The sequence below is a fragment of the Manacus vitellinus genome, unplaced genomic scaffold (genome assembly GCF_001715985.3).
Source record: "Manacus vitellinus isolate BGI_N305 unplaced genomic scaffold, ASM171598v3 scaffold_40_pilon, whole genome shotgun sequence".
Taxonomy (NCBI): domain Eukaryota; kingdom Metazoa; phylum Chordata; class Aves; order Passeriformes; family Pipridae; genus Manacus; species Manacus vitellinus.
In genome coordinates this window covers 5,932,766-5,946,999 of record NW_021940541.1, presented here as the reverse complement: position 1 = coordinate 5,946,999, position 14,234 = coordinate 5,932,766, and the positions used below count along the sequence as shown (strand labels likewise).

The window sequence follows — 14,234 nt, the reverse complement described above, 5'->3', positions numbered from 1 at the left end:
CAGTTCTTGTGCTGGGGGATCTTTTGTTCATGTTTTTAGACTCCACTCTTAAAGTTACATTCCAGGTTCTTCAAAACAGCAGTTTCTCCAGGAGGAATAAAGGAAGCAGGCTCTTGGATTTTCAAATATGCATGCAAAATTTTAAACAAATCCTAGCTCTGTAGGCTCACCTGTGGGAAAGTTATTATTTGGTATATCCTAAGCCTGATACATGCAAGACTGGCAACTCATGATTTTAATTATAACCAAACACTAACTAGATGAGTTTTTTTAAGAATGACTTTGTTACGAGCACAAATAACTGATTACCACTAGGCTGAAAAAAATGAAAGTAAAATGAACATCTAATCTGAGAAAACACATTCATTAAAATATAAGCTTTAAGTGTTGAGTTATTAGCTTATGTTTCTACTTAATCCACAAACAGGCAAATGCAGCCCATCATTACTGTCAAATTAGATCAGAGATCATTACCAAAATGCTCTGAAAAACAGAGCAGTACACTTCTGAAAATAAAACAAATGTACAAGAGCACCTCTTCAAATCCTCGCAATGTCACGTTAAATTAATCGTTTAGAGAGCTCACTGCCATTCCTGTGCCAAGGAAAGATAAACCAAGGAACTCCTTCAAGTATGATCTCACAACTTCAAGACAAGCTTGCCTTGCTAAACCAGAAAAGCTGTTAGAGCTCTGTTAGAACAGGTGAGCATGTAGCAGATGCAGAAGGACACTTTATCACTAATAAATTCATGAATGTGACCATACATGTGTATGTATGAACACCTCAAGGATCAACTGTTTGTTCTGAAGGGATGGGACAGCAGAACAACACTGTTTACCACTGCACTGAGAACAGATTACTGGAAGGAACAGTTAATCAGACAAGCAAAAATTTAAAAAAAGGCTGGATAAAGGCAGCAGATGAACATCACACAGTGCACACAGGGAAAATGCCAGATTTTGTCAACATTCTCATAACACTTTAAGCAACTTACCATTAAGTGAGGAGGCTTAATGACTGCAAGAGCCTTAGCCAGAGCTGAGGACATAGCAGTCAACTGGTTTCTAATCTGCTCAGAAGGCATGCTTTGGAGCTGAGGGCCTAGTGGGGCATCTTCTCTAGTACAGTAATTCAAATCTGAACCAAAACTCAGTGTCCGGGTGGTGTGATCAAGGCGAACCTTCGCAAAAAAAAAGGGAAGGAAATGACTGTATTAATTATTGAACAATTTCTCTGTTGCTCTGCCTATGACCAATATGAGTCAACAGAAGCTATAAGCAGAAATTACTCTAAAAAAAATTAGCTACACCATTCTATGAGAAATGCCAAATTAGTAGGAGAAATATAGCACTGTGAATAAAAGTTTGTTTTATTTCTATGGTTTATACAGGAAAAAACCCCAACCAACCAATCAAAAAAAAAAAAAAATCCTTCTTCCTGGAAGAGGCTGAAATTCCAATGATTCCATGAAATGAGCACTTCAAGCAAACCACTCTTGCCTCTTCCTCCACATCAGCAATACACAAAACAAGAACCCTAACTTTAGTGCAGGGAACTGCAACACATCTGAAATATAAATTCAGGTTGTGTGTTAACCTAAGTGAATTAACTCAGCCTCATCTAAAAACCTAAATGGATAATTACTAAGCAACCTCAACTAAAAACTACCTGCACCTCATTGTTGTTCTCTCAACACAGACACTTTACCAGTGCACACCTCAGACACTGGTGCTTCACTTCAGTCCCTTGGTGAGACACAAACCAACGTCAGCAACTGCTGGCTTTTCAGTCTTGCACAACTAATGCAGCACAGGCAGCAATTCACATCCCTGTTCGTTAAACTTGCTTCAGGATATGCTGGACTAAATGAATGGGGCTCACAGGGCAAATTTCCACAAATTTTATTTTCAACTTCTAGTTCTACTGGACTTACATTAATGGCTGTTGACCTAAATCAAAAATACACATGAGAATGCAAATAATCTTCAGTTCTTAATATAGTGTCACTCTAGCTTATCTCCATCTATCAGAATCAATTCTTTTCCTTGGGTTACACGTCAGCCAGCTCATTTGCATCCCATGTAATTCATGTGAGCCCATTCACAACTTCTCATGAGTCTTTTGACAGCACCTACTTGTAAGTCACAGTGCCTGGCAGCATCCACGATACAACGCTCCAGCGTGAAAGCATCCACGAAAGGAACCAGGGTACACAGGCGAGCAAACTCAATGCTCTGATAAATCTGGGCCACCTGAGTGGGAACAGAACCATCAGGCATTTTTTCTCAATAAAAAGAAATCAGAAACATAAGTTGTTGTACAGGCCTTAGAGTTAATTTACCAAACTGTCGACAAATGAATGTATACATAATAATACAATTGCAAATGCTCTTTCAGGATTTTATTTCTGTACTGTATTCAAACTTAACCTAAGATTAAATGCCATTCCTGCATGGCTGCTTTGTATGAAGGAGACTGGCAGCAGTAACTACACACAGCTATGCTGCTAATTAGCCTTCAACTGTTTCTTTAGCACACCAGAAATAACACTGCTCTCACTTGTAATGAAAGCAGGTCAATGAAATGTGCATCCTGTAAAACACTTAGATACAAAAAAAATCAAAATAAACCAAAAACCAAAGCAAAATACCCCCCCAGACCTTACTCCAAAGCGAAGTTTTAAGCTTGGTAAGTAATGAAGAAAAAACAGGCAAGGGATTACACCACTGTCAAGTACAGCTACTATGGCTGTACCTAAACAACGTACAAACTGAAGATACAGGTTATATACTGGGGAAAAGAAAATCTCAAAATCATAATGGTCTTCTATTTGATGGGAAAAAAAATTACTTCAGCATGAAAGTTTCCAACTTCCTCTCCTTCCAAAGCATTTACTAACTTATGTATACTTGGGAATATACATTTTCTTTACTCGTACCTGCTGCAGAAGGCGAAGAATGGTATTGTTTTGCAGGTGAGGAACATAGAGCTGCAGTTCAGGTTCCTTTTCAGCCTGGTCTTTCACCCAGTTGAGAACCTACCAAAAGTCTGAAAAGTTACTCCATCTGCATCGACCCGTACAAACTTCACCATTAAAGTACAAAGCATGGCTCATAAATATTTCTGGTTTACACCCTATGAAACAACAGCACTTCTGCCCAGAGAGTGCAGGGTTTTACTGAAGTGCATCTGATAGAACACTCATTTATAATGGATAGCAAACAGGTTTTGTATGAAGGCGACTGACAGCACTGGCAACGTTTACCACACTGCTAATTTACCTTCAAGTTCTTTTTAGCACCTCAATTATCTTTGTTCCTCTATTGAAGAAAAAGAACATGATGTGCTTCATCAATTGCAAAATTTGCACTAACCTAATCAACAGCTCTCACATTATTCTACCTCCCAAGCCTCTGTATTTTAAGAGTGAAAAGTCACTGGTATATCTTTCCACTTTGCACACAACCCACTCACCTGCACGTGCGTGCACACAGCTTTCTCACTTTCCATATTTAAACAGAATTAACTGACTATCACCTCCACCAAAAAAACCTTCTGATACATTCCCAAAACTCTGCATCTTTATGGGACCCTCTGAAGAGCACCCTAGAGACCTGAGTGAATTTTCATTCTGTTTCAATAACGTGGTGCAACTCGTATATCAGATGTCACCAGCACGTCACAACGGAACCCAACCAAATCAAGCCTTCTTTTGAAAAATCTGGCAATAGAAGATGCCAGTTGATATTTACCACAAATCAATATTCAAATAACAGACTATTAGTCAAGACCAGTTACCACACAGAGCTGCCAAACCTACCTTGCTGACACGGGCGCTTAACTTGAGCGGGTGAAAGTCTACTTCAAGCCAGTTGTAAAGTTCTTTCACTTCTGGGACAACATATTGCACTACGTTGAACCTGACCTACAGTCAGCAAAAAAAATCCAAAGATCTCAAAATAAATGCAATATTAGTCAACAGTTATGCTTTAAGACTTTCATATTCAAGAAGTTAAACAGGCACCACACGTACATTTTAATACAGATTACTTCTCATTGCAACATTCTGAACTGCAGTGACAGTAACTCTACATTACATCACTTAAATGTATTTAAAAATGGAAAAGGAGACATAAAACATATAAACAAGGTAAACAAACTAGAGCACCATCCTCAGCTTAGCCATTTCCAAAACATAAGGCCTAATACACTTGTAGGCCTACAATCTAAAATCCTAGCCCAAACTAAAATCACACACCTCTATTCATGATTAAATTTCTGAAGCCTTAAGTTGTGGTTTCGAGGCAAACTGGAGAGGTACTGGAAGAAGAATTAACTTACACTGCAAAATGAGCTTTGAATGTATGTTTTAGACATGCATGTGAAGGACTGCAAAAAATGATGATGTCTGATCTGTTTATGAGTATCTGGGGGGGTCTGAGGATAGATCAATCCAGCCTCCCTTCAAATTAAACACAAGGAAGTTTTCATAATCACTTAGATTTGCATGGTCTGCCATTTGATATATGACCTGTGCTTATCCAAAATACATTTAAAAAAGAAACATTTGGTTCAGTTAATTACACACCTTAGAGAAGGGAAAAAAAACCCCAAAGTTCTAGTTCGTAACTCATTTCAGACCCCTCAGAATTTCAAAACGACATTTGTTGCTTGGGTGACATAAAGGACAATCTGGAATCTGACTCTTTAGTGCACCCAAGAATTCACTGTCACTGCCATTTCCAAACAGTCCCTGTGAATCTGCAGGTTTAACGCCGCACCGTAAGTCACACAACGAACCACACTGCTGTCCCCCAACCAGGCACAGTGCTCCAGAAGGAAAGCAGGACACAGTGTTATAAAGCTGCTCCCCTGGCCACCACCTACCATATCATTGATGAGACTGGCACGGGTGGGTGGGGCCTGCAGCCCCAGCAGGGTTGCCAGGCGCCGCTGTTTCTCCACGATGATGCCATCCATGTCCAGGAGGCGAGCGATATCCGTCCTCTCAGGAGTTATAGGGATTGACAGAGTGGCCAAAAGGACTCGAGTAGACATCCTGTTGACAAAGTAGAAGCACAAGAGATGAACTGCAAGTGAACACTTAATAATTCCTGTTCATGTACGTGCCAATTCAAGAGAGGAACGAGTAGCATTTATAATGCAAAACTGTGTAAAAATACCAGCAATAACCAGGATGCCACCTGCACCATGAGAGGACAGAATGCAGTGTTCCTCAGGAACAAGAGGAAAGAGTTTTGTAACTTTGATATGTATGTACATATGTATACATACAAAGAAATTATAAAGAAATTTAAGCTGCTTCTGTAAATACCGAAACCCTATAAAGTAATGAAAATGGCACAAAGCAGCACCTTTAAAAACTTTTAGATGCAAATCCATCCCAGTCATTTTGAGTGAATTTATTTTTAAAATTTACAGTGTAAGACAGATGTACTTTTTGATGTAACAAAACAAGTGGCATTAAATACTTAAATTCTGGTCCTACTGCCCAAGTGAACAGGAATGTAAGAATTTCCATCAAGTATTATTACGACCAGGTTTTGATTCTATAAAGGCCTGTAGATGAACTTCAGAGGTTAAAGCAGTCAATGATTCTGCACACCTCAAAAGCCTTGCCAGTTCATCCCTATTACCAAAAAATTAAAGGCCCTTTGCCCATGCAAAGTTTACATTAGCTACTGTGAAATCTTGTGAAATAAATCCCACCACTCAGAAGAGAAAAAGGAAACAAAAAACCCAGATACTCATTGACTTGCTTAGCTTCCAAGGCAGTAAGAGAAGGAAGCTCAACTAAGGTGATCCTGGTGTTCACAATACTTACACTGTAGCTCTGTAAAACATCCTTCTTGCTCTAGATTTCTTTTGAGGCAATTAGTAGTGGCCAATTTAGGCAGAGCTGCTCATAGGTCATGCCTGTCATCTGCTTCTTTTGGGGTACATTTTAGTTTATTTTTGAACCTAGGGGGTTAAAATTAGAATCTAAGATCACATTATATATCCTTCCCCACCTCTGCATCTCCTCTTGCGTGAGATTCTTTCGCATTTCTCTTGATAAGTGATAAAGTCGGTGAAGGGTGGATGCATGAAAGAGAGCATTTCCTGATTTCCAGAAGACAGTTGAAACTTTGTGATAGTAATTTGCCATCAGTTGTGGTTTGGGTGGTTTCTTAGACAGTGCAAATAGTCCATGAATATCTTCCACTGCTTTGAAAGCTTCCTAAAGAGAAAAAAAAAAACAAATACACTTTTAGGAAGTTTTTTGCAACACCCAAAAAAAAAAATGAAAAATATGAATTTATTAAAGGTTATAAGACTTCAGTTTTGCCAGCTACCTGAAATTACATACTTCTTTCCTAATAAAGAAATCATTTGGACATACTGCAACTCCATTAACTATATGTTTAGAATTTAATGATTAGTTTGTGTAATTTTTCAAAAACTTGTTTCTTTCAGATTTTCAAGCTACAAACCAAAAGGAGAAAAAAAAACCAAAAATGAAATAACAAAAGTTCTACTATTTTACTACTATATCAAATGTACTATTTATTGGCTCTAGCATTTTTCATAAAAATAGTTTCTGTGATCAAAAAAGGGTATAGTTTCCCTAAAACACAGGAAAACTTGGAAATGCCTTAGATGTAATTACCTATACCCCTAAAATGGAAACAGCACAACAGAGAACGTTCTCCTAATTCACAAACCCAAAAAACTACAACCTTGGCTTTTAAAGGAATTTCTTGGCTTTTTAAGGAATTTGATGTTAGAAATGTTGGCAGAGGTGAAGGTGTCATCATAGAATCACAGAATCAGCTGGGTTGGAAAAGACCTCTGAGATCATCAAGTCCAACCCTTGATCCAACCCCGCTGTGGTTCCCAGCCCATGGCACTGATGCCACATCCAGTCTGTCCTTAAACACCTCCAGGGATGGAGAATCCACCCCTTCCCTGGGCAGCCCATTCAAATGCCTGATTGCCCTCTCTGTAAAGAATTCCTTCCTAATATCTAACCTAAACCTCCCCTGGCAGAGCCTGCCCTCTTGTCTTACTGATCATTGCCTGGGAGAAGAGACCAACTCCTACCTGGTTCCCCCCTCCTGTCAGGGAGTTGGAGAGTGAGGAGGTCTCCCCTGAGCCTCCTCTTCTCCAGGCTCCTCACTGTCACAACTCCAAGTGACTTCAGCTACTCTACCATTTACTGCTCCGAGCAAAGCTTGGTTTGAAACACAGGACCATCAGACTAAGCATTCAACATGCAAGTAGCACCATGTTCTAGACATTAAAACTTCATTCTTTAGCTATCATCCTTTCTCCACCTTGCTACATGTGCCATGGACCGTGAACTGCACGGAGCAGGTTCTGGCAAGGCCGGAGGGCACAGTGTGATGGGGAGAGAGAGTCCTGTGCATACCTGCCACAGCTCCATGCTGATGGCACTGTCGAGCTGCACAAGCCTGGTCTCCAGGTGCATGGACTGGCTGTCGGGATTGTTGAGGTTGATGGCTGTGCTCTGGTTGTGGTGGCGCTGGATCTGCCCCAGGTGCATCCGCAGGTTGTCGCAGAGCTTACGGAACTCGGCCTTGCGCGTGTACTGCAGGCAGAACTTGAAAGCTGCAGCAAGGAACAGCACAAGTTAAGGACGGGCACTAATGGTGACTTCATGGTAGTTCTAAACGGGATTCAAATATGTAAATCAGCACATTTAAAGAACCTTCATTTGCAGTCAAAAGATATGTCAAACATGATATAATCTGTCACACATAATGAATAAGTGACACTGCAGAGCACTTCCATCTTGACCTCAAAAATGAAGATGTTTCTACACAATTAAGCCTAATGAGCATAGGGAACACTGAAGAGTCTCTTTAAAAATGTTGTAATTTATGCACTGATTCTATCTTTTATTTTGAACTAAGAGTAAATGAAATCCTGTGTACGGCATGAATTCAAGTTTTGGCTTTGTAAAATGTAAAATTCTCAAGTCATCTAAATATGGTAAAGTTAAAGAAAGCTTTCAAATGACTGGAAATGACACAGAAAAAAAAACTGTCTTTGATCCCGTAGTTCCTCTCAAAAATCAGCTTTTGCTCTGCCACTGTCAGTCTGGAAATTCTAGAATGTCTCTACTAAAAACAGACACGAAAGGAAGCCTTGACACTGTAGCACAAAGGCTTAAATACACCAAAGCACCTAGAACTCACCTGACAGTCATCTTTCCTGAGGTACTTGCACAATTTGGATCCAGAGTTGCAAATCTGACTTTTTTCAGAAATACCAAGTCCTAAGTGATACATACAAACATTTGCAGAACCACAGTCTCATAACTGACTTTCTGTATCCAACGAAGGAGTTGGAAGACAGCAAATGGATCTGGTATTCTGATAAAGAGTCATTTGATGATGAGGAAGTAACATTTCTGACCCCTAATTAAAACTGAAACCACAGACGATGGTCAGCGTTAGCAAACTGCTGCTAAAATGGTGCCATATACAGTGACCAAGATATCAAAGTTCCAGAATAAGTACAGCAGCTGTACACAGGATAAAAACATTTGGCGTGATCCCGACAACAGAGAACCAGGGAAAGATGACTTTATCTCCTTCAACCCCATCTGAATCCACTGGACCTCAGGGTGGAGTGGGAAATCACACACAAAAAATTATCTCATCTGATCCAATCCAGGTGGCTGATTTGCAAGAGCATTACGGTCACAGTCCAGGGGAGACTGAAATCCAGCAAGTGGAATCCTATAATACACACGTAATAATGGCCCAGACATTCAGATTCCAGTTGGTTCTCACCAGCAATTAATAAAATTTCTAATAGATACGCTGTGAGGCACTGGATCAGTAATTGTTGGGTCGGAACCACCCTAGGGGTGTGTGTGGAGGTGGGAAGGGATGGGTCGAACCTCAGGGAGGTACCTATCCCTCATGGCAGCTACTGGAACCCACAGGAGAAAGCCCTGGAGCAGCTGCCAGTTAAAAGCAGCCAGGAAAACTCCAACACACCACACCTCCTGGAGCCCCTAACCCAGCCTCAGATCGGCAGGGACAGTGAGAACACTTCTCTCTTCTTGCTCCCTCTGTTTTGGGCAGCTCAAAGCTGGAGGGATTGGATTTTGACTAAGTGTTGTGGATTAGTAAGTATGTGCTGAGTCAGTACTCTGGTGGAATGTTTTGCCTGGATTGTAGGATACCCTTTTGAACTTTTGCCACATTCCCTTATTTTCTTCCCTAAACTATCAGTTAGAGTACCTTTTGAGGAAAAGTCTGTGGCTTCTTCTCTCGGCAGTGCCCTCACTCCATGCGACACCTGCACTCCCTGATTCAAGGATTGCTGGTGTGTCACAGTGCTGGGTTTTGGCTGTGGTGTGAGAAGGAACTTCTGAAGTTGTAGTTGATTTGGCCCCACTAAGAGCTGTGGTACCCAGTACTGCAAACCCTACAAGCAGCTAAATTTTGCAGAACTGGTAACTAAAACTCGGAGTGTCCCACTTGTGGATGGCAACTCTAGATGTAAAAGAAGTGGGTTTTATGATTCCATGCTGGGAATATGACAAGGCTCAACTGGCCACTACCTGTAAGGGAGGGCAATACACCTTCAGCAGACCCACACAGGGCTATAAACGTTCACCCATGATTGCACATGCTGTGCTTGCCAAACTTTTACAGGTAGTTCCACTCCCTCCAGACATGAAATTATGTAATACCCTAATCACAATCCCCCCCAAAAAGGTGGAGGAATAGCAACAGCAGTGCAGCATGTACTTCATGAAGCAGAAGTAGAGATTTCACCTGAGGAATGTCAAGGCCAAAGTGGACCAGATGGACTAAAGAGATCTCTGTTATTCAGCCTGACTGCATTTAAAGAGACAAGACAGAGATGTTCCAAATAGGAAAAAGGACTTTTGTCATCAGTCTGAGCTGTTAAACAACTTGAGCCACTAAGGGGTAACTTGTCTGGACAAACTCTCTCTCCCTTTCCCTCTCTCTCTTCTCTTCCCTTTTCAATGGATCACCAAGTTCATACTGGTGTTTGAGCCACAGGGTGATGCAGAAGCCTAGAAGATAACAGAGCTAATGCATGTCTCAAACATGGACAGCTGGATAGCCGTGGAGACAACTCAGGATTGTTGGCAAAAACAACCAAGGAGTGTTGGTAGTAACACACTGTGAGAAAGAACAGGATGTGGCTGGAAAAGGGGCCATACAGGGGTAGGGCAGCACTTTTCTAGGACAAAGGTCCTTGTTCTGGCTCCTGGAGATAAGCACAACTCAGTAGAGTGCAGGCACAGGAATGAGGCTGAGAAGTAGGGATGGACTGTAGGGGTGGGAGCCAAGACCACCCAAGACTCCCAAGGCCCTCCAACCCACTTCCAGAAAGGTCCAGAAGAATGGACTGGGCATGATAACTGATTTGCATAGGAAGTGAGAAATTCATCTCCAGGGTGGGGAAAACTTACCTGTAAAAAGGTTCCCTCCCACAAAGCCCAGGTGTGCATGCACCCCAGAACCCTGGACACCCCATCAGCTAGGTTGACACTGGAGCCAGGACCGCTGATCTCTGTTTATTCCTTTATTCCTCTCTCTCCCCTTTTCAACTCCTCTCTCTCTCTCTTCTCTTTCACCCTATCCCTTTATCTGAAGTGCACAGCTGTGTGCTTACCCTTCTAGCTCAGGGACTAACATACCAATTTCCATGCCAAGTGTGTAATTTACTAATAAAACTTCATAAGCTTTTGGGGACCCTCTGACTTTGGTTGCTCCTTTCAACCACGAGCATCTGTGAATCTTGGATGCTCCCCTCCCCTTGAGGGTGGGACACCACATCATTACACTTTAAGTTTCCATCTTTTGGACCTACCTTGCTGTGCAATGTCATGGTACAGGCGTTCCACTCGAGAATTATTTCGGAGAAGATCCAAACACTGCCTGTAGGATTCCCAAAGAAATTTAACCCAGGGTGTCAAAAGCAGTCGGTCAGTACGATCCTGAGTGTCTTCTCCACTTACAGCACTCAGAAGAACACTGTAGTCAGGGCAGGGAGTAAGGAAAAACAAAAAACCAAAAGTGGGTTACTCCCTACGATTCTCATCAATTTTTCTGGACAAATCTGAACAGAAAATTGCTGTTGAACAGTCTATTGCTTATTTTCAAACTGGTCCCTCAGACGGCTCCCTTTCCCTTTAAAGGATGTAGATAATGTCCTTGCTTTCAAGTTTCAAAATCTAGCCCCTGCATATACAACTGACACGTCCAAGCTCCAGAGGTAACAGACTTCAGAAACTTCTGTATCCTTCCCGAGTAAGCCAAAGGAAATGAACCCCAGGATTTTCACCTTCCCTTTTCTACCAGGGAGCTGTGCTAGAGTGAGGTATCACTGTCAATACAGACACTTTCGTACTTGCTCAGAGCTCCTTTTTAGCCACCAGCAACGCTGCCAGAGTTCACTTCTTGTTGACATGTGACACAGAGGCACTGTGTGCCTTACAATCTACAGACATCGAAAAACAGAACACTTAATCCTTTAAAAATTTTGATATGAAAAAGATGCTTAAATAAATGTCAAAAGCAAGATGTGATAATCTTGTATTTAGTGGCTATAACTTCATTCTCTCATCAGAGAAATACAAGATTGGTTCCTGAGACACTTGAGACCAATTCAGTGCTGTGTCTCACGTGGTGCCTTTATGCTGAACAGTCCACCCACCATGACAAACTGACAAAGAATCACCTTCCCTAAGCCTTCATTTTTAAAATTCTTTTTGAACTATGCTTCTAATATAAACTCTCAACTCCTGTAGCTCTTTTCTACTACACCATTTCCAGTTCTAATTTGCTTCCCTGAGCACCAGTACTATGTGCAATATTAAACACATCACCAGTGGCTTCTCCAACAGATCAAGTGGTGAATTCAGCAAAAAAGTATGAGAAGGTTAGAAAACAGGACCTAGAGAACAATAAAGAAACTGTGCTTGTTCAGATAAAGAATTGTGATTGAAAACACATTCTCTAGTCCTCAGTCATAGAAAGGAGAACAAGGAAAGAGCAGGCAGTCCATCTTCACTGTTTAACTATTAGTGGGATTCCTCTGTAACAATTTAAGGCTCTGGAAAAAACATGAATGGCACTGCCATCCTGGAACAACTACTGAAGACAGGTCTGGAACCCTTTTTTTTCTTTTGTAACCAACTTCTCCCAGAGAGCTCTGCTGTCAACATATAAATCCACAGCCTTCTACTCCAGGTCTTTATGAGTATTACTTGACTACTATAACTCTATTCCTACAAAGGACAAATAACCTCTACTTCAATAATTTCTTCCCATTTTCTATCATCAGAAGATAAAACTTTTACTTTTTTAGTTCCTGTGCAAAGATTTTAATTGAAAGAATTCCCACTAACTTCCTTCTTGCTTCCTGTCTCCTTTTGTCAGTACACGTCATCAATCTTTCACTGGGCAATGTCTTAGTCCCCTTCCAATTCAGCTGCAAACATCCCTTCTGGTAGGGATCAATAGCTTCACCTTTCCCCAGATTAGATGTCTGGCCTCCTCCAAACTCAGCTGGAATGCTTTAAAACATGTCTTCACCCCCGCCTTGTTACCCCTTTTCCACAGATGTCATCCACACATCTCTGTCCTCTGAGTTAATGTGAGCATTCCCTACATCAACAGGCTCTTGGAGCTAACATCACTTTGCCTGAAGCAGAATAGGAAGTTCTCCCACAAAACACTGACTACACAATGACTTCTCAGAGCTGGAGACTTGTTTCACCCTAACCCAGCACTACTTGCCAGGGAAGGTCTACACACACAACCTACAGCAGATGTATTTACTGATCCTTTTTTCCATTCCTCTCTGTTATCATTATCCATCCAATTAATTCTAACTCTGAATGTACTTTGTATGCCCTTTCTTCTATTATTTCATCAGTTACCCAAGCAATTATAAAGTAACATTTGCTTTGGTTTGTACATGCACAATGGGGAGAGAAAAACTGGAGGTTATCAGATACAGGAATTACATTGGTCTCACATCATTAACAGCATTTATACATCAACTGGTAATGAGAAGCTTTCCATAATAAACTTTCCAATACCACTACAGATGCAAATCAGAGCAGACACTAGAAAGCAGTGACCCAACTCACAGAACCATTCCCACAAATTTTCTATTCTTTACTACTTACTTTCTTTACTTTTCTTTACTCTGGCTTAGGATTTTGTTCAGTGCAAAATTCCTGCTTTCTCCCTACTTTGAAAACCTCTAGACCACCACTAGTATTCCATTTCAAATCCACCACATTTATATCTCAGCTTTGTGAATGAAAATAAGTATACTTTCTGTGAATTACTACATTTTAAAGACAGACTGCCCACCTTTCTGGAGTTTGAATGTTATCCAAGTCTTCTATGTCCAGTACCATCTGCTGGGATTCTTCCTTAGCTGCTTCTGTTTTTTCTTCAGCTAATTTTAAATAGGCTCGAACAACATCCTCCAAAGACTTGATGTTAACCTACACCAAAGGCAAAAAAATGGGAAGATGTTTCCACCCACAATAGGCAGCAAATATTTAAAATGTAAACGCTACAAACTCAAGAGCATCTAAAAGGCAGATTAATTCTAACTCAAGAGGATTCAGTTACTTTTAGATTGTATCAGCTGACAGATACCATGCTTGCTATAAATAAATAAAACAAAAAATCAGAAAATGTACCTGCTGGCAAATATTCTTGTACTGGTACAGTCCTTCTTTTGCCAGGTGACTCTTGCGGAGATCCACGCAGAGCTCCAGGTACTTCAGCATAATCGGCTCGTGGATCTTCTGCCATGTTCGGTGTTTCTTACTTTTCATAACATCATAGAGAACATCGAGGGCAGGCTGCTTTTTGCCAACCTCAAGGAATTCTGAAAGTAAAATCCCAGTTAGCAAAAGACTTGCACACCAGAAGATGCATTTTTTTATGCTTAACACAAGAAACTTTCAGAATTGAATTAACTCTACCCAAAGCTCCTTGATGGTTTGTCTCAGTGCCAGTCGTTCAATGACACAAGTGGCAAACAAACCTCTCCGTTTACATGGAAACCTGAGGATAGGGGAGAGGTCTCTCCATTCATCCCGGCATGACTGAGCACTTCAAACAAAATAGTAAAATATACACATCCACTTGTTCAGCTGGTTTCAGAGGCAGGGAGGGAAGAGGGAGG

General features: G+C 41.1%; 1 protein-coding gene and 1 non-coding gene across 2 annotated transcripts in view; both read right to left on the bottom strand.

The window, feature by feature from the left end:
* Positions 1–13,932, bottom strand: part of EIF3A (eukaryotic translation initiation factor 3 subunit A) — a 32,856-nt gene extending 18,924 nt beyond the window's left edge. The window contains exons 1-10 of the mRNA XM_018078481.3: positions 13,744–13,932; positions 13,406–13,542; positions 10,890–11,053; positions 7,435–7,634; positions 6,035–6,243; positions 4,890–5,061; positions 3,823–3,927; positions 2,941–3,039; positions 2,138–2,254; positions 997–1,182 (exon numbers count right to left, since the gene is read on the bottom strand). Coding sequence (XP_017933970.2) covers positions 997–1,182; positions 2,138–2,254; positions 2,941–3,039; positions 3,823–3,927; positions 4,890–5,061; positions 6,035–6,243; positions 7,435–7,634; positions 10,890–11,053; positions 13,406–13,542; positions 13,744–13,881 — 1,527 coding nt within the window. The 5' untranslated portion in view covers positions 13,882–13,932. The remainder of the gene's footprint in view (positions 1–996; positions 1,183–2,137; positions 2,255–2,940; positions 3,040–3,822; positions 3,928–4,889; positions 5,062–6,034; positions 6,244–7,434; positions 7,635–10,889; positions 11,054–13,405; positions 13,543–13,743) is intronic.
* LOC112841225 lies at positions 2,462–2,593 on the bottom strand. The gene has a single exon (XR_003212837.1). It is a non-coding gene; the product is annotated as a small nucleolar RNA SNORA19 (small nucleolar RNA).
* Positions 13,933–14,234: the final 302 nt, after the last annotated feature.